Source organism: Prunus avium, chromosome 6, assembly GCF_965620075.1.
Source record: "Prunus avium chromosome 6, drPruAviu1.hap1.1, whole genome shotgun sequence".
NCBI classification, from domain to species: Eukaryota; Viridiplantae; Streptophyta; class Magnoliopsida; order Rosales; family Rosaceae; genus Prunus; species Prunus avium.
Window position 1 is genome coordinate 7,989,279 of NC_142289.1, and position 19,120 is coordinate 8,008,398.

The following is a 19,120-nucleotide window of genomic DNA, read 5'->3' on the forward strand; positions in this document are numbered from 1 at the left end:
GACCAACGAAACAGCAGCATCTGCAAGTCTCAAATATTTGCTCTACATTTGTCCGCACAGTAAAACTGTTCTCACGAGGGAAAAACGAAGACGCGGGACGATTAGATCGGCGTAGTGGGAAAGACTGGTGGCCAAATAATTGGGCGGCCTCAATTCACCTACAAGCCACCACCTCGCATTTCCCAACACACACACGCACAGAAACCCCAACCTGCCACAGAAACGCAGACACCTCTCTCTCTCTCTTCCCTCTCTCGCTAACGCTCATTCATTCATTCAGTGAGTCCTATGCTTCCCAAAGCCACATGAACTCCACTTCTTCCAACAACCCCCAATCAATGGGAGCAGCATCAACGCCCTCAGACGGGTCAGGCAAGAAGGTCCGCAAGCCCTACACCATCACCAAGTCCAGAGAAAGCTGGACCGACGAAGAGCACGACAAGTTCCTCGAAGCTCTTCAACTGTCAGTTCACTTTTTATTTTGTTTGTTTACTTTGCTTATTACGTTCCATTCTATTTGAAGTAGCTGGTGAATTTGGTTGATTGCTTGTTGCGTTTTCATTGCTTTTTGTGTGGCCTGTTTTCACTTTTGATCTTCTCTTTTGGGTTCTGGGTTTCATTTGGAAATTTTCAAGTTTGAAACTTTAATATTAGTCACTTACTGGTGATGATCATGTCTGAGAATTGTGACTGAAGTGATGCAATGGGAAAAGCGTGGGAAAATTTAGTGTCTTGTAAGTTATAAACAGTAGATTTTGGTACTGGTGGATTTTGAAGTTTTGTGGGATTTTCAGGTTTGACCGTGACTGGAAGAAAATTGAAGATTTTGTGGGTTCGAAAACAGTTATTCAGGTTTGAAGCAAGCAATTCTGCTTTGTGGATTGAAATTGGTATGGTTTTGGGGACTGATTAAGATTTGAGGGGTTTTAAGATTTGGGGTTTTGCAGATTCGAAGTCATGCTCAGAAATACTTCTTGAAAGTTCAAAAGAGCGGGACAACAGCTCATGTGCCTCCTCCGCGGCCAAAACGCAAGGCTGCTCATCCTTACCCACAAAAGGCCTCCAAAAATGGTTCTCACATGTTAAAGATAGTGGCATTGTGTCTTTCTAAAGCTTAAAACTTAATTGTTGTCATCCTTAATTGTTCAATATCGGATTGGCAGTTTTAGTTCCGTTGCAAGCATCCATTGCGTATCCTTCTTCGATGAATGCCATTGCATCTACCTATTCTCCTTGGGATGAAACTTCCATTATGATAAATCCTGCATCAAACCAAATTCTGTTGTCACATGAAGAATTTACTAGTTTTCAAGGAACTGAAGGTATGTATACTCTCTCTTTTTTTATTTGTTTTGCTTCATATACTTGTGTTCAAATAGTTTTGTTGAGAACAGCACTTATTATGGGGTACGGCGTTACTGATTCAGCTGATATTAGATCAAAGGGGCTAGCAAGGATTAATGAATGCAGTCTAAGTGGAATCGAAAGCTCAAGTAGAACCCTACCAAGTTCTGAGGTACCAGAGCAAGGGAAACAAGCTCCTTTGCTTCATGGTAATCCTCAAATTATAATTTTTTACTATATCTGCCATCGACTTGAATTTCAAGAAAGTTTCGGTGGGCTATTTTCATACATATTCCAATATTTTGCAGGTATTCCTGATTTTTCTGAAGTTTATAGCTTCATAGGGAGTGTTTTTGATCCAGACTCAAAAGGCCATGCTCAGAAACTCAGGGAGATGGATCCCATCAATTTCGAAACTGTGAGTTGAATAAAACCACATCACTTTCAATGATTTATTCTTGCTATTTTCTAATAATGCCTGAAGTTGTGTAGGATTTGCCTGTCTATCCTTTTTAGAGATACAGTGTAAATGTCATCAGAGAGCTAAGAACCCTGTACTACGGTGGTTTTTGGCCAAAAACTATTTTGAACAAAGTCCATAGATCAGTGCTCTAGTCTAGACTTTTCAAGATACTCAACATGAATTCGTGTTCCCTCTGCAAAGACTTAACTTGTTATGACCTGACATAACAAGTAGCACTTGGACTTTGCCACAACACCACCCCCCCTCTCTCCTCTTTTTCTCTCTCCTCCCTCTCTCTGCAGAGGCTTAACGTGTTATGAGTTGAGGCTTTACAAAACAAATATGTGCCTGATAATAATTACAACGAATCAAGGTGAAATGAGATATGTGCTTGTAATTAGTTATAAATATTGAGAGGTGATGTGCCAGCAGTAATATTTGGTTTTTTCTGCAGGTTTTGTTGTTGATGAGAAATCTCAGTATAAACTTGTCTAGTCCAGACTTTGAGCCAATTGTGAGTATTACTAGTATTACTATTTCGTGTTATTATACTTGTAATTGTGTCATGTAACATTGCACATAGCTATATGTTTCTATTGTTTGTCAGAGACTATGTTATCCTTGTCAAGCCCGATACCCTTCTAGATTTTGGTATGAAAAACAATGTGGCGCTGATATATTGCTTTTCACAAAAATTGCACATATGACTTGCTATGGTAAACATAAGATGACTTTGAGTTGCTAATAAAATTAGAAGCTTCGGTATTACTTCACGTGAACTTCTTTATGAGATAACATGTTTTATCTTGAGAGTTCAATGGACTGTTAACATTCTCTCTTCAATCGCCCTGATGTTCTGACTTCTCACTTAGCTTGTGTTATTTCCTTAAGATTTTGAACTGGGTAACTAATGATTGATGACTTATTTGACTTCATCTTACATGTATATGTTCTTTTAAAACTTGGGATATTCTTTAATGTTGACTGGTTAATGTTGTTTGGTTCAGAGGGAAGTCCTAGTATCATATGATGTCAATACAAAAACAGCAGTAGCTGCAGGAATTGTTACCACAAAGCTGAATAACGATCTGTCAAGTTGAACTTCTTAATACTTACAGTTGCTGACTGGTACATGTCTTCCATTTCTTTTATCTTATACTAATGTACTCTTGCTCGATTTTTGGCCATTTTTACCTTGTGAGTATGATCTCTTCACACAAAAAAAATTAGTGACATTTAGCTTGAAATTTTCCCATCAATTAGGTATTGTTTTGGAGTGAAAATAGCAGTTCTAGTTCTAGTACGGCATGCCGAATCTGATCTCAGGGATGTAGTTCTGCAGCCACAACCAGGACAGTGTTAGGAGGATATGCTGAATAGAAGAAAAATTTCAGTTGTTTTTCAAAGCTCTGGAAAGGTTATAAATTGTAATAGTAGTCTGGTGGCCTGAATGTATGATTATCATATTCTGATTTTGCTTAGGCTAGAAGTATGTATATCTTGTAAGATCTGTTTAGTTGTAGTTTTATCTTCCTCTTTTTCAAATGTGTAGTCTGTACCATCAAACAAGTTTTAACTACGAGAATCGGAATCGTTAGCGACCCAGAAAAGAAAAAAGCTATATAGTTCCTTCCTGTCAAATGTCACATGTTATATAGTTCCTTCCGGCATTTCAAGAGCTCTTTTTCATGTGACTAAAGGAGTAAATAGGAGATCAAAGCATGCGTATACGTGAAAGGCTCTATTTTCGCATGAATAACATAAGCATTGACGGTTCGAAATACCCAGACGACTTCTTGACAGTTCCAATGCAAATTTGTCCCTTTTTATCATTTGTAATGTATAATTTCCGTTAACTCATTATCTTAAAAACTCCTATAAAATTATGTTTGGAATTGTATTTTCGAAAAATTACTTTTTTTCATTTTTAGGGAGCATATGTTTCTCTTTCATGTAACACATAACTTTAGATAAATGCGCTTAACTAATCGAGCTATAAACTTCCACCGATAGAGCTAAAAACAAACATATATTTAAGTAAAGCCCAGATCCAGCTAAATTGTAAACATTCAAGCCCAATACCCTACAAATTGAAACATAAATGTAAGGTTTTAATAAGGAAAATATTTTCTATAAAAGAAATTAATAAAAAAAATGTTTTATATTCTAGTTTTTTTTCAACCTAAATATGATGACATAATTTCATACCAACCTGCCACACATAAGTTGAATTTTAACAAGGATGTTGAATTTTTAAACATTGTACAACAAAATTAAAATGAAGCAATATGAGCAGAAAATTTAAAGGAGAAAAAAATAATGAAAAATGGCGCAAGTGAAACTGAAAACCCTAAACATTTTAGGTATAAAAGCAACGCAACACTCATTTGCCCCAACCCTAAACCCTCACATCGCATTCCCCCCTTCCCATCTCACTCCCCCACTCTCTCTAAAATGGCCGCCGCAGCTGCAGCAGCTCGTCCCCTAGTCACCGTCCAAACCCTAGATGGCGACATGGCCACTGACCAGTGCCAAACCGTCGCCTTACCCGACGTCATGAAAGCGTCCATCCGCCCAGACATCGTCACCTTCGTCCACGCAAACATCTCAAAGAACAGCAGGCAACCCTACGCCGTTTCGAAGAAGGCCGGCCACCAGACCTCCGCCGAGTCTTGGGGTACCGGACGCGCCGTCTCACGTATCCCACGTGTCCCCGGCGGCGGGACTCACCGCGCTGGGCAGGGAGCATTCGGAAACATGTGCCGTGGTGGTCGCATGTTCGCTCCCACCAAGATCTGGCGCCGCTGGCACCGCAAGATCAATGTGAACCAGAAGCGATATGCCATCGTTTCGGCCATTGCCGCATCCGCCGTGCCTTCTCTGGTTTTGGCCAGGGGACACAAAATTGAGACCGTCCCAGAGCTTCCCTTGGTCGTCAGCGACTCTGCTGAGGGCGTTGAGAAGACCTCGGCGGCTCTGAAGCTTCTGAAGCAGATCGGGGCTTACGCTGACGCCGAAAAGGCCAAGGACAGCCACGCAATCCGACCCGGAAAGGGGAAGATGAGGAACCGGAGGTACATCAACCGCAAGGGCCCGCTCATTGTGTACGGAACTGAAGGGGCCAAGCTGGTGAAGGCCTTCAGGAACATCCCTGGCGTCGACATTATCAATGTTGAGAGGCTTAACCTGCTTAAGCTCGCTCCGGGTGGTCATCTGGGTCGTTTTGTCATCTGGACCAAATCGGCTTTTGAGAAGCTGGACTCTATTTACGGGTCGTTTGATAAGGTTTCGGAGAAGAAGAAGGGCTACGTGTTGCCCAGGTCGAAGATGGTGAATGCTGACTTGGCGAGGATTATCAACTCTGATGAAGTTCAGTCTGTGGTTAGGCCAATCAAGAAGGAGTTCAAGAGGGCACCTCTGAAGAAGAACCCATTGAAGAATCTCAACACTCTTCTGAAGTTGAACCCTTACGCTAAAACTGCTAGGAGGATGGCTCTTTTGGCCGAAGAGCAGCGGGTGAAAGCTAAGAAGGAGAAGCTTGACAAAAAGAGAAAGCCTATTTCAAAGGTAATCGGTCCATATTATTTATGTGTTTTTATAATTATTATTATGGTTATTTAGTTCTGGTGATATGCTAGTTAATGATTGTTTATTTTGGTAGTCTTTTTGGATTTTAGATGATATTGCAGTATGATTGTTTTAAACCTTTTCTCATCGAAAATATGTCCATTATGCTAAGCAGGTCATTTCATATGTGTATATAGTTTTCTAATCAGAGAATAACTCTCATTAATGTTCATATAATTGTGTTATAAAGATGTCTAAGATGTGTGCTAGTGTCAGTAAGCTGCCTGTGTGAGACGTCTGGTTCTTGCAACTCAAGAGGTTATCAGGGGAAATGAAGTTCATTTTGCTTGCATCTGCATCGATACCAAAGCTAAAATCATACTTATAATTGACCTTATAATTTGCAAATCAAATCCTATAAAGGGTTGGAAGTGTAAATCATCAAATTCTTCAGGCAATCCAGAGTTTTGGTGCATTTTCTTTGTGAATCAAATGTTCTTTACTATTCAGTTTGTAGGTGAAAACATTCAGTATAGAAATTAATTGTTATTACGTGTTGACGATGTGGGTTCTTTATTGATTTAGATTGCTTCAGACATTGGAAATGTTTGATCTAATATATTATGATTTCTCATACTCTCTTATGTGAGTAGTACTTCATATAGGAAATGGTTCCTTCATGTAATACTGGTTTTCATCAGTTACACATACCGTCCATTTAAGTTGAGCATGTACAAGAATTCTGCATCTTGCCTAAAATTCTTTTGCTTCTTGTTTACTCTGTTACAAGATCTTGGGCACCAGTGCTAATTCAAGTGTTGAATTTTTTTTTTATACAGGAGGAGGCATCTACTATCAAGGCCGCAGGAAAAGCTTGGTACAAAACTATGATCTCTGACAGCGATTACACAGAGTTCGAGAATTTCACAAAGTGGCTGGGTGTGTCCCAGTGATTTAGTTTACTGCTTTGAAAATCTAAGACTCTGTTTTGTTAGTCTATTTTGTTGTGGTATTTATCTGTGTCTTGTTATTTTGGGTAATGGAGGAAAATGAGTATAATGAGCGAGAGAATTTCAAAGTGTGTTTCCTCTTTACCCTGTTAAAGATTTTCTATCACTGGCACTGGATTTATATTTGTAGCTTAGTTTGTCAACTTAGTTTCATGACAATGTTAGCTACTTTGGTTTGCAATACAAGCATAATTTTGTTTTGGATTCCTTTAATTTATGTGAATGGTGGATGCATGGCAGATGGCACGTTGGTTTGGTTCTTTCTTTCTTGAAGGGTTGATGCTGCTGATATGCTTTTATTATTCTTGATACGGCAAATTGGTTTTGTTGTTTCATGATGATCATTAGGGTTGTTTTGTTTGAAAACCAGCAATAATTACATTTTGAACTCTAGAAATTTGATAAAGAGTTTGTTAATAGCCAGAATAATGCTAAAGGTGCCATAGTCCGGTTGATTAACAGTTGAGGATCATAATAATAGGCGCCTAATGCCTAAGCTGAATTGTGCTTGTTTAAGGCAAGGGTTAATTCATGACATTGATTTTTGAGTTCAAATATCTCTAATTTCTTCGAATGCTTGGAAAATGTCTCTACTTTCTTTGTAATAATACTGAATCTTGTGGTTTTTGGGTTTAATAGATATATGCTAATCAAAGCCTGTATTTAGTTATGGATGACGAGTTCGGGAAATTTCTTTGGAACCCAAATTGCAAACCAGTTCTCCAAATCTTGTCAATGAGGGCTTTCAAGGCACCCTTGCTCTGTTCAGTAGCAAATTTTTGCCTTTCAGCATCTTGTGGTTGGTTGACCAGAAAATTTGGCATTGTCCGTTTGGGGATTAGAATACTGTTCCCGCCCCACTCCGACTACTATATCCGAAACCCGTCATATCCAATTTCATTCATATCCTATCTATTAGGGTCTAGTCCTGCAAAGACTCTAACCCGTGGGGAAAATTGTCGCTCTTACCAGTCATATGCTTGAAGAAAGGGGCTGATGAAGCTGTGAAATGCTGGAAGTGCATAGACTCTAAGAATAGTATCATTGCCATTTCCGGACTTGACCCAAATGGCATTCTCCTTACACAACCTCCCCCCCAGGCTCATGGATAGGGAAATTCCACTCGGAAAGGTTTCAACTAGAATCAGTTTCCAAGCATTGATTAAAGCATCGAGAACTAATGCTAGTTTTAGACTTTGCCTAACCAAATCAGTTTTAAACCAATTGAGACCAGCAAAACTCACAAGCTAACCCATGCTCTCATTTGGGGAATCATTCAACGCTAATCCCTGCAGCCAAACCATCACAATCTCAAGGAGGCTTTGCATCCATTATCAACAATCCAATCCCATTTCCCATAAACTCACAGTTAATTTCACTTTTTTCTTTTCTTTCATACCAAACAGGCCAAATGTGTGAGGCACTGCGTTTCATAGTGTTCATGATCAAAAGCAGATGGTTCACAGTTTTTGCCTCATTCATGATGATGGCTTGTTCTGGTGGAACCTATCTGTTTGGGACCTATTCCAAAGAGCTGAAGCAAACTTTGGGTTATGACCAATCAACCCTAAATTTGTTGGGTTTTTTCAAAGATCTTGGAGCAAACATTGGCATTTTTTCTGGCTTAATTGCTGAGGTCACCCCAACATGGTTTGTGCTCCTGATTGGTGCAGCCATGAACTTGTTTGGCTACTTGATGATGTGGTTAGGTGTCACAGGCAAGATTTCCAAGCCAGCAGTCTGGCAAATGTGCACCTACATTGCCATTGGAGCCAATTCTCAAAGCTTTGTGAACACAGGAGCCCTTGTGACTTGTGTCAAAAACTTCCCAGAAAGCAGAGCCATTATGCTTGGCCTCTTAAAAGGGTATGTTGGGCTCAGTGGTGCAATTATAACGCAACTCTATCTTGCTTTCTATGGCAATGACAGGAAGGCTCTGATTCTTCTCGTTGGGTGGCTGCCTGCTCTGATTGGAGTGATTTTTGTGTACACAATTAGACCCATGAAGTTTGAAAGCAAACCCAATGATCTCAAAGTGCTTTTCTACTTTCTTTTTGTGTCAATTGCTTTTGCCCTTTTTCTCATGGCAATAACTCTCATTCAGCAAAGCATTACATTCTCCAAAGGAACCCAAGCACTCACAGCCACTGCTGTCTGTTTTCTGCTTCTGTTTCCTTTGTTCATTTCCATAAGTGAAGAGTTGGATAACTTTAAGCTCAAGGAACACCCGAAACCTCCTACTCAGATTTCCATTGTCCATTTAGAAAAAAACCCATCAAACCAAGCCATTTCAGCACCAAATACACTGTCAATTTCTTCCTCTTCCCATCCCAGAGGCACACCTTTCTTCTCCAACATTTTCAACAAGCCGCCGAGAGGAGATGACTACACAATCTTACAAGCCCTCTTCAGCATTGATATGCTGATCCTTTTAATTGCAACACTCTTTGGACTTGGCTCAAGCTTGACTGCTGTGGCCAATTTTGGCCAAATTGGTGAGTCATTGGGTTACAAACCTGAAACCATTCACACTTTCATGTCACTCATCAGCATATGGAACTTCTTTGGTAGAGTTTTTTCTGGGTTTGTCTCAGAAATCCTACTCATGAGAGACCAAATTCCAAGACCCCTTATGGTCACAATTGTCCTTTTTATAGCAACCACAGGCTACCTTCTCATTGCTTTCCCATTCCCTGGTGCTTTGTACATTGCTTCAGTGATCATTGGGTTCACATTAGGGGCTCAGTTGCCATTGGTTTACTCTATCATTTCTGAAATCTTTGGCTTGAAGTACTATTCTACCCTTTTCAACTTTGGCCAATTGGCAAGTCCTCTTGGCTCTTATTTGCTCACTGTGAAGGTCACTGGAATGCTCTATGACAAAGAGGCAAGGAAGGACCTTGCAAAGTTGGGCCAGACTAGGACTCAAGGGAAGGACCTCACCTGCATTGGAACTCATTGTTTTAAGATGGCTTTCATCATTTTGGCTGCAGTCACATTCTTTTCGGCTCTCGTTTCATTTATTTTGGTGGAGAGAACCAAGCCATTCTACAAAGGTAACATATACAAAAAGTTGAGAGAGAATGCTGAGCAAGTCAAGGCTGAAGAGGTAGAAGAAATGGCTTCACCATCATTTTCTAATGGATTTAAATGATCACTTGGATTGGATATACGGACGATTTATATTAGGGACGATTCTATGGGTAATGTTCTCTCTTGTTGGACAGGCTAGCAATGTAACGATTCGTGTGTTGTCAAATTGTGAACTTGAACACCTCACCTCATTAGTATGATATGAGTTAACATTTTTTCGATACACCGAGTTTCTACATATTGTTTCACAATTCCTACATTGTATTCATCCAAATTAGAAGAAAAATACCACATCATAAAGCAATGATTCACCGAAAAGTAAAACATAAACGGCAGACGAAATCATAGAAAACCTCGAGACCAATGTAACCAATTAACATAAACTTATTACAAGTAACTCAGTTTTCTAATAACAGAATTTGCATGGGCTATATATCCCATGAAAATGAACCAACTCAGCTTGCCAGCCCAGTCAACCCCCAACCCACCTCAATAAACTTGTATGGCTGCTCGCTAACGGACTGTGTTATTCGTTTTTTCTTTTGTGTGTTTCTCCGACGGTTTAGGACACGTTGGGTATTTTGCTCTTTGTATATAACGAGTTAAACGACGAGGACTGAGAGGTCGCTGTGTTTTATGGTACCGAGTCATACGAGGGCAGAAACAAATAATATTTTAAATATATATTCTTGTATTTTATAAAAGAAGAATTGTCATTCAGACCCACAAAAACGAAGAAGAATTGTCATTTTGGGCAGGCCATGGGCCCAGTTGGGTTGGGTCTACCTAATTTCGGCTTCTGTCATTTTTGGGTACTGAAGAAAGACGTGTACGGAAACTGCCCCACACCAACTTGGAATTGCAGATTTTTTAGTAATATATACATATAGTAATTGTTTTAGTAATATATTGAGTAACATTCTACGAAAGCATTTTTGCTCACCATTTGAACTCAAGGTGTACTCTTATCATTATTCTTAATATTTGACACGTGTCTATTAATATAATCATAGTTGCATAAATACAAAGTAAATAGCTAACTATGATTATATCAATGGACACATATTAAGTGTTGAGAAAGGTGGTGAGGGTATACCTTGAGTTAAAGTAGTGAGTAAAAATATGTCATACATGACCAATTTATGTATCACATTGTTGATATCATTAATAAATTAAGAAAGTTGTGATGCATTTATACTGAGAGTAACCGCTTCTCTCGTACAAAGGTGGAGTTCACTAATACAAATAATCTCACTCCTATTAAAATGTGATGTTCCTATCGTTTTCCTGGTTGATAAATATGAATCAAACAACTTTTAAAAATCTATTGAAGATGATAATATTCACAACATTAGCACATTGTCTCAAATGCTTTGTGTGATTAAACCCAAGTAAACACTTGATGATTGGTTAACTCTTATAATATATGCTGTCATATCCTAAGCAACATCAAAAGGAAAAGATAAAGGCAAAAGAAAAAAAAAATTGACAAGTTTGTCTAATTGAGAGTTTCAAAAGTAAGTGTGTGCCAATTAGTCCCAACAAAACAAATCATAAAAATTGATTATCTTTATTGATAAATGATGATGGCTATGGCTAAGTGGCTATGTGTCAGCCAAATGAGAGGGTTGGGGGGTAGGGGGCAATATGAACCAGGGAATGGTCTAGTCACCCACATATGAGATGTGACACTTTCACACACCCCTATATTCCCACCGCTCTCTGACTGATTAAACCCCCTGCTCTCTCTCAGCCCACCATCAAACCCTACAACTTCTTCATTCATTCACTCTAAAATAATAGGTGCCAAATATTACCAAAGTTCATGAATGAATGTTCTCTTATCAAGTATCTTGTATGTTGTTAAATTAAACTACTAGGTACCAAAATAAGAATTTACTTAATTAATTAGAAATTTGTGTGCACGTGTGATTGATTGTTGATCGTAGATGCATATGAACTTTAGAATTAGACCGACATATAATGCGTAAATGTATACAAACTTCACCGTGAGATTCACATGTATCTACGGTCAATAATTAAGTACGCTTTGTTAATTATCCAAATTAACAGTATTGTGTGAAGTTTTCTTACAAGATTGAAATTATTGAATAGTGGGCCAAGTGTGTGTAGTGAATTTACTTTCCATTTTAATTCTTTTTTCTTTTGCTCCATAACAAACAATTCTCGCTCTCCCTCTCTCTCTAACAACTTTATTAACTTCTTAATTTCGGTGGGTTTGCATGAATGAAGAGACTCACAAAGCCGGCCTCAATACGATTCTCTCACGCCGGCGCTTCCAGAACCAACTTCAATTTCAACCACATCTACTCCTCTCTCGTCTCTCTCAATCCTTTTAACAAACACGTACAAAACAAAGCAAAGCTCTCGAAATGAAGATGCTTTTTCCACTCTCATCATTTTCTCTCACCATTTTCCCACTGCCATTGCTCTCTCTCTGAATTCACGTCCCAAACACCGAACCCACCACGCCACCCAAACAAAGCCCAAATCTTTACACAAAAGCAATGCTAGATCTCAACCTCAGCTTCGTCTGCAACGACGTCGTCTCCAGCTCTGACAACAACCTTCTTCACCTTCCCGCTACCACCTCCCCAATCCAGAGCTCCGCCAGCTTCAACTCCTCCTCCAACCTCACCGCCGCCGGAGATGACGACGACTCGTCCACCCTCAACTTCCTCTCCCCAAACGACGTCGCTGCCGACGACTACGCTCACTGCGATGCTCGGACCATCCAGCTCTTCCCGCTCGCGCAATCCGTACGCTCTTCTTCTTCGTCTTCGTCGTCTTCGAGAAAGCAGTGGCTGGGACTATCGTCCAATTCCGGAATGGAGGTGGAGCCGAGCTACTATGCTCCTGCGGAGCAGAGGATCGTGCCCCTGCAGCAGAAAGTGAAGAAGAGCCGGAGAGGACCCAGGTCTCGGAGCTCGCAGTATCGGGGCGTTACGTTCTATCGGAGAACCGGGAGATGGGAATCTCATATTTGGTTAGTGTTTGGCTACAGTGATAACACCTAAACACTCTGTTTGGATACGTTGATTGTGGCATGAATTTGAGCTCTCTCACTTCTTTTTTGTGTAGGGATTGCGGGAAACAGGTGTACTTGGGTAAGAAAAATCAAAACCCACCGCTTAGTCCTTTCTTCTTTTTTTTTTCTTTTTTTTTTTCTTTTTTTTCCTGGCTGATTAGATTTTTCTTTTTGTCTTTTGTTTATTGTTCTGAAATTTTAGGAGGATTTGACACCGCCCATGCTGCAGCTAGGTAAGAAATAAGAATCCTAGTGTTTGATATAAATGTTTTTTTTAAATAAAAAATTTAGTGCATGTGTTTTTTTTCTTTTAACTTTTCGGGTATTTGTGGGTGTTTGATAACATGAACTTAGGGCATATGATCGAGCTGCGATCAAGTTCCGTGGAACTGAAGCTGATATTAATTTCAATGTTAGTGATTATGAAGACGATATTAAGCAGGTCGGTTTTAGAGTGTATTATGTGTACAATATGGTGAAGATTTTTCCTGGCATTGTCTTATTTCGTTCTGGGGTTGAATTTGACTGTGACGCAGATGAGCAATTTTACAAAGGAAGAGTTTGTGCATATCCTGCGTCGCCAGAGCACCGGATTCTCTAGAGGAAGCTCAAAATACAGGGGAGTCACGTTGCACAAATGTGGCCGCTGGGAAGCTCGTATGGGCCAGTTTCTGGGGAAGAAGTAAGAACCCCTTTCTGTTTTTACTGTCATTATTTTATGTGTCAATGTGTTTGAATATGGATTTTTAGTATTCATTTATGCATGTGGTCTAAGTGAGTCTGATAAGCGAACAAGGGAACAATACAAAGAATTGTGTTCAGCAAGGACCAAATAAATTGTTGGGATACTTCGTTTTCGTAAAGTAGATTGTTCGGATGAATTGAGAAATTGGTTTTCATTGGCTATGGTATTTCATTGCTTGCCTGCAGGTATATATACCTTGGCCTATTTGATAGCGAGATTGAAGCTGCAAGGTCTTTACGATATTATATAGGCACCGTTTTACTCAATATCTAAACTTTGAGATCTTACTGACCATGGGATTCATTTAAGTCAGTATAGTGTTGTTCTTTGAAATCAGGGCATATGACAAGGCTGCCATCAAATGCAATGGAAGAGAAGCAGTCACCAACTTTGAGCCAAACTCATATGATGGTGAGATAATGTCTGAGGCCCACAATGGAGGTATATTGTTGTTAGAGAATCCATTTTTGTAAGATCTTTGTGTGTAATCCTTTGTCAATTTAGTTGAGCCAAAAAAAAAAATCGAACTATTCTTTTATTTCTACCAATGTATCATCTATCTACAACCCTCTTGGTACAGGCAGTGACAAAAGTCTTGATCTGAACTTGGGAATTGCTCCCCCTTTGGTTTCTGAGCTCCAAAAGAACAACAGCAATTTGAGCAGCTTCCCTGTTCAGCTAGGCTGCGATGACATTCCTATTCACATGAGAACAAGGGTAATGTTGAGATCAACTTTTGAAAGCCCCACTCAGCTGAATTCACCTTTGCTATTGTACAGAAGTCCTTTGCAACTTAAGCTACTCCCTTTAAAGCATTTTGTTGTTTTGTTTACAGAATGAGAACTCTGCTCCAGCACCTATGAGGGCTCAACTGTCTCATGGCTCAATGGTGGCGTCTGAGGAGCCTCCTATAATGAGCAACATAAATTCCAGTTTCTTTCCCATCCAAATGGTAATTTACATTCACTTCTAGTCACTATCATAATTTATTATAAGAAGTTATCAAACCTTAATTTTTCTGCCTGAAGTATTTTCTTGTTGAGCTTTGCAATGTTTTCATTTGATTGTGTTATTGGTGTACACTTCAATTTTTTATGTTAAATCTTCTATCCAATTTACAAAGAATCTCCTTGTTTTTTACATTCGATATTCCCTTATTGGTCCTTGCTTTCTTAACCCTTGGAAGAAGCATTGCAGGCTTCCCTAATATGAACAAATTCTTTGATTGCAAAGAGGGTTTATTTCCTGTTTATCACCAATCACTGACAATTCTAGTTTTGCTGCGTTTGTTAACAGTTCGACTTCTTTTATATTTTCAGGAAAGAGCAACGGAAAAGAGAATGGATGTTAACTCCTTTCCAAATTGGGCATGGCAACTCCAAGGCCTTCATGGTGGAGCAACTCCAATGCCACTCTTCTCTGCTGCAGCATCATCAGGATTCCCTTCTTCAACAGCCACTTCACCACCAGCTGCTGTCACTCAACTTCATTTTCCTAACACAACTATTCACCACCACCATTTTTCACCGTCGACAGTCACCAACAACATACCCGGTTTCTATTGCAGGAGCTGAAAACCAGAACCAGGTGGGATATAACCACGACACATTAGTATCTTAGTGTAGAATGTAGTCACGGGACAAGTAGAAAAAGATTGGTAATGAAATTTGTTTTCCTATGATCATGTAAAGCTAATGAAACTTGAGGATCTGGGTCTAGAGGCATGGAAAAATTGAGGTAGTTTTGCCTTCTTCTGACGTGTGGTCACATTCTTTTGCATGCCTCCTTCCTTTGTGGGGTGCTGAAAAGCAGGTGGAGCAAAATATGTTTGGAAGCTTAAAACAGTTCAATTTCAAATGCCTTTTCTTTTTACTGCTTAAGAGTTTGTACTTTAGCATGAAATGAATGGCATCTTATTTCTGATTCCCAGATTGGTTGTTGCTCATAAAGCTTGACCTGCTCTGCTAGCAAGCACACAACTAAAACAAAATTAAAATTCAAACACATTAACAACTTCCAGCAATGCAAATTTTCAGATTTGTAAAGAACATAGAAAAGGAAATATATATTTGAAAAAAAAAAAAAAAAAAACTTTACCTATTTGTGGATTGTTCTTTGGTTGCCAAATGGAGGACACGTGGACAAGTTGGGGTTGGAGCTAGCTGGCTACGTGTATGTCTGCAGACTGTAAAGGAAAAGTAGCAATGTAAGGATCCGCAATCCTCGGCTTTTAGGCTGAAGCAGGTACTTGTTACACACTGCACTGCATGCACTGCAAATTTGAAAAAGGATCAAAGATGGAGAAAGAGGGTCGTCGACCTGTCTGTAAATGATAAAATAATAATATTTGTAATTTTTTGTAATCTGCATTTGTGATTTATGAGCAGCGTGAAAAGCCCGTTTGTACTTTCATACGTCTCCACGGTAAAACCATTCAGGCCAGGCACCTCCAGCCTTTTCAGCGTACCTTACCATTTCACACTTAACCTTTTCAACTTTTTTTTTTATATAATCATTTTCACATACAAATTGTACATAAGATTCTACAAAAACTTTTTCCTTTATGTTTTCGAGTAGAAGGTTACCCAACTGAATTTGTACACAAAATTTAAAACCCATATGGAGGAGCATTATATCACTTCGTTAATTGTCATTTGACGAAATGTGATTTTTCATTTATAGTCTAAAATTAATCTAATTTATTGGAGAGAAATTCGAAATTAAGAGCGAGAAGATGACCTAACACTTTTACGAATGTTATTTAACCTACATGTTACACGTATCTAAAAAATTAAACTTATCAAACGACAATTGACTTGGTGGTAATCCTCGCCACCAATAAGAATGATGAGAAAAACATTATGTTCTAAAACCCAAAGTTTTATAAAATTTTTTAAAAAAAGAACTTAACTATGTCTCTCTCTCTCTCTCTCTCTACACTAGAAACGTGTAGGGTTATATTATATAGGGAGGATGTGGGCTATAACTGCTATGCTTCTCCTCCTAGTGTTGTGTTTGGTACAACCTGATGTAATCTGATAGCTTTATTGGGCAGTTCACAGCTGTGTGCCTGTCTCAGTGTGAATGCATGTCATATATATTTAGATACAAGATTTCTGTTTATAGGGGCAGAGCATGACCTCGTGATTTGCAGAAGTGTGTTTATATATAGTCAGTTTCCTTCCACTTTGGTTATTCAACCAACCAAACTCTTTCAAAACAATTCAATGCTCTCTCTCTCCGTTTTGTCTGTCATTTTTAGGATGCCCCCCCTTTCTTTCTGTCACTGACTCAAGCCTCTTTTTACTTCTCTGCTCATCATTTTAGCATATAGGGTTTAAGGCGTTTTCGCTTTTCGGGCTAGTCTAATATAGGCTCTTACAATTTTTATTTCTTAGATATCAACTTATTAATTTTGAAATCTATGTATAAAATCCAAATTCAAACTACAATATATAAAAGGTCATAGTACTCATACATATTTACATTGTTTGCCACCATATTTCAAATAAGTCAACCTGACGATTTTCAAGCATGTCATTAAGTCCCTCGTTTTTAATTAATACTTCCTCACTTATAACATATCAATGACTCAGGTTTTTTTTTTTTCAGCATTCCTTCTAATCCTTAAAATTTGAACCAATAAAAAACATCCTTAAATTTTCGACCAATAAAAAAATTCTTAGATTTTTTACCAATAAAAAATCCCTCAAATTTTGTTCCAATAAAATATAATAGGTAAATTATTATCAATACCTACAAATTTACATGTCTTGTATATATCCAATACGGGTAGGTAAATTATTTTCACAATATACCTATTAATGTGATGGCTTTAATATACCTACAATATGTATATATCCCATACAATATAATATACTTACAAATTTACCTATATATCTTGTATATATCCAATACGGGTAGATAAATTATTTTCACAATATACCTATAAATGTGTTGGCTTTAATATACATGCAATATACCCATAATAGGTAAATTACAAGTTATATTATTGCATAATAGGAAATTATTAGGTAAATTATATCCAAAATGCGTTTATAAAAGTTGGCTATATTATTTGAATAATAAGTAAATTCATAATAGGTACATTATTTTTTGTAAAAGAAGTAATAGGTACGTTATTTTATCAACATAAAATTGTATGTATGCTATTATATTTATAAAACAATAACATAATAGATAATTAATCACATATACTTCATAAGTTAATAAAAAAAATTAATTAAATAAATCGATTAGGTATGTTAAATCTAAATTTATTGTTAAATTTAAAATTTAAAAAAAATAATTCCTACATCCATTTGGAGATTTTTCCAAATTCAACGTGTGTCATTAGTTACAATCCAATTAAAATTTGTTTCTACATTGGTTCCTACATTAATATACAAAATACAATAATGACTTAGTTGGGGGTATTTTACGAATCAAAAAAGTATAATAAATTCGATTTTGCACTTGATTAGGTAACTTGCCAAATTGGATCATAGTTATCGAGTTTTATTTAGAAAAAAACAGGATTTTATTCAAAAAATAAAAAAGGAGATAGGTTGTAGTTGAAAAAAAATGACTTTTGTTTAGAAAAAAACAGGATTTATTTAAAACATAAATTCGAAACAGAGTTTAATAACTTGTGTTTCTTGTAAAATGTAAAGCTAATGGCTACCTCACAAAGGGGACTCTCTCTCTCTCTCTCTCTCTCTCTGTGCATTTATTTGCTGCATGGGCGGTTGGAAGATTTACTTTCCTTTCAATGGCACTGTTTATGCATATGCATGGCTTGTGCACAAATTAAATCATTACTGAAACTTAATTATAACTCAAATCCTTCTTTTGGGAATTTCCTTTCAGTCAGAGTGTATGTGTATACAATAGTACTGGACTACAGTCACTAAAATTTAATTTCTCAATGTGATGAATAATGCGATCTTGTCACATTATTTAATGTGCCAAATAAATTCTTATTTTGGCAAACTGAATTCGATAATGCTAGCCAGGATTTTCTCATCATTACCACTGATGATATTGTTACATTTGGTTTCTCAACTAAATTGACAAAGGATATTTGGTTTCTTGAGTAGATAAATGCAAGAAGAGAATGAGAGTATATTTTGTTACATGTTCAATAAATTTGGTCAAAATAGATTACACGTGTAATGATGTTATAAAGTTCGATTGAGTTTAGGCCACACATTTAATGATTCAAATAAGAATCAACTTAATTTATGGTTTAAATTTACAGTCCGACAACATAAATATTTTGTCAAGTAATTCGACAGTATAATATCTTACTTATTAGAAACAAATGAGAAGATCCAGAGTCAGACCCAACTTTACCATATGTTCCTCTCCCTCACAAACACGCATCAGAAAACACAGCGCTTGTGTTGTGTGTGTGGAATGCATCAAGTAAGTACACGCCTATGCAATGCAACTATTTGAAATGAAAAGAGCGAGAGTGTGCAGAGGAGTACAACTACTTTTACTATTTTACTGATTTGCTGTTTTACTACTGTAAAGAAGACTATGTATTATATAGAGTGGTCCAGTCAACAGGCGTTGGCATATTCATGATCCTCTCTCTCTCTCTCTCTCTCTCACAATCTGGCATGGCATTGCATTGCATGTAAATAAACCTGGGTTCCTAGGTTTCACTTTCACAATAATACACACTAGAATACAACACAAAACAGGCCTGCCTGCTTAGCTCAGGCTCATATTTTTATTTTTGGGTGTACCTTTTTGAACTGTATGTGATGGAATCTTCAGGGGATGATAAGGTTGATGAGTCACAGTCAAAGTCCTGCCTGCTTGCCTGCCAACCTAGGCTA

The 19,120-nt window shown here is 37.9% G+C and overlaps 4 protein-coding genes across 5 annotated transcripts; all 4 read left to right on the top strand.

Moving 5' to 3' along the window:
• Positions 1 to 136: 136 nt before the first annotated feature.
• LCL1 (LHY/CCA1-like 1) lies at positions 137 to 3,448 on the top strand. The gene is made up of 9 exons (XM_021944512.2): positions 137 to 463; positions 795 to 852; positions 948 to 1,071; positions 1,164 to 1,322; positions 1,428 to 1,553; positions 1,653 to 1,762; positions 2,262 to 2,321; positions 2,815 to 2,935; positions 3,071 to 3,448. The coding sequence occupies exons 1-8, from the start codon at positions 306 to 308 to the stop codon at positions 2,905 to 2,907; spliced, it is 888 nt and encodes a 295-aa protein (XP_021800204.2). The 5' UTR covers positions 137 to 305; the 3' UTR covers positions 2,908 to 2,935; positions 3,071 to 3,448.
• A 735-nt stretch (positions 3,449 to 4,183) lies between these two features.
• LOC110744506 (large ribosomal subunit protein uL4) lies at positions 4,184 to 6,597 on the top strand. Its single transcript, XM_088254782.1, has 2 exons — positions 4,184 to 5,374; positions 6,214 to 6,597. Exons 1-2 carry the CDS (start codon positions 4,262 to 4,264, stop codon positions 6,325 to 6,327), a joined length of 1,227 nt encoding a protein of 408 aa, XP_088110908.1. The 5' UTR covers positions 4,184 to 4,261; the 3' UTR covers positions 6,328 to 6,597.
• Positions 6,598 to 7,795: 1,198 nt separating this feature from the next.
• On the top strand, positions 7,796 to 9,538 carry LOC110744508 (protein NUCLEAR FUSION DEFECTIVE 4-like). The gene has a single exon (XM_021944502.2). The coding sequence runs from the start codon at positions 7,796 to 7,798 to the stop codon at positions 9,536 to 9,538; it is 1,743 nt and encodes a 580-aa protein (XP_021800194.2).
• A 2,109-nt stretch (positions 9,539 to 11,647) lies between these two features.
• On the top strand, positions 11,648 to 15,197 carry LOC110744503 (AP2-like ethylene-responsive transcription factor TOE3). 2 transcript variants are annotated; one of them, XM_088255742.1, is made up of 10 exons: positions 11,648 to 12,484; positions 12,580 to 12,605; positions 12,729 to 12,759; positions 12,881 to 12,968; positions 13,063 to 13,208; positions 13,457 to 13,501; positions 13,609 to 13,712; positions 13,852 to 13,988; positions 14,107 to 14,223; positions 14,591 to 15,197. In XM_088255742.1, exons 1-10 carry the CDS (start codon positions 12,006 to 12,008, stop codon positions 14,843 to 14,845), a joined length of 1,428 nt encoding a protein of 475 aa, XP_088111868.1. In that variant the 5' UTR covers positions 11,648 to 12,005; the 3' UTR covers positions 14,846 to 15,197. The 2 variants fall into 2 exon arrangements, with proteins under 2 accessions (XP_088111868.1, XP_088111869.1); XM_088255743.1 differs by lacking the exon at positions 13,457 to 13,501.
• The last annotated feature ends 3,923 nt before the right edge of the window (positions 15,198 to 19,120 follow it).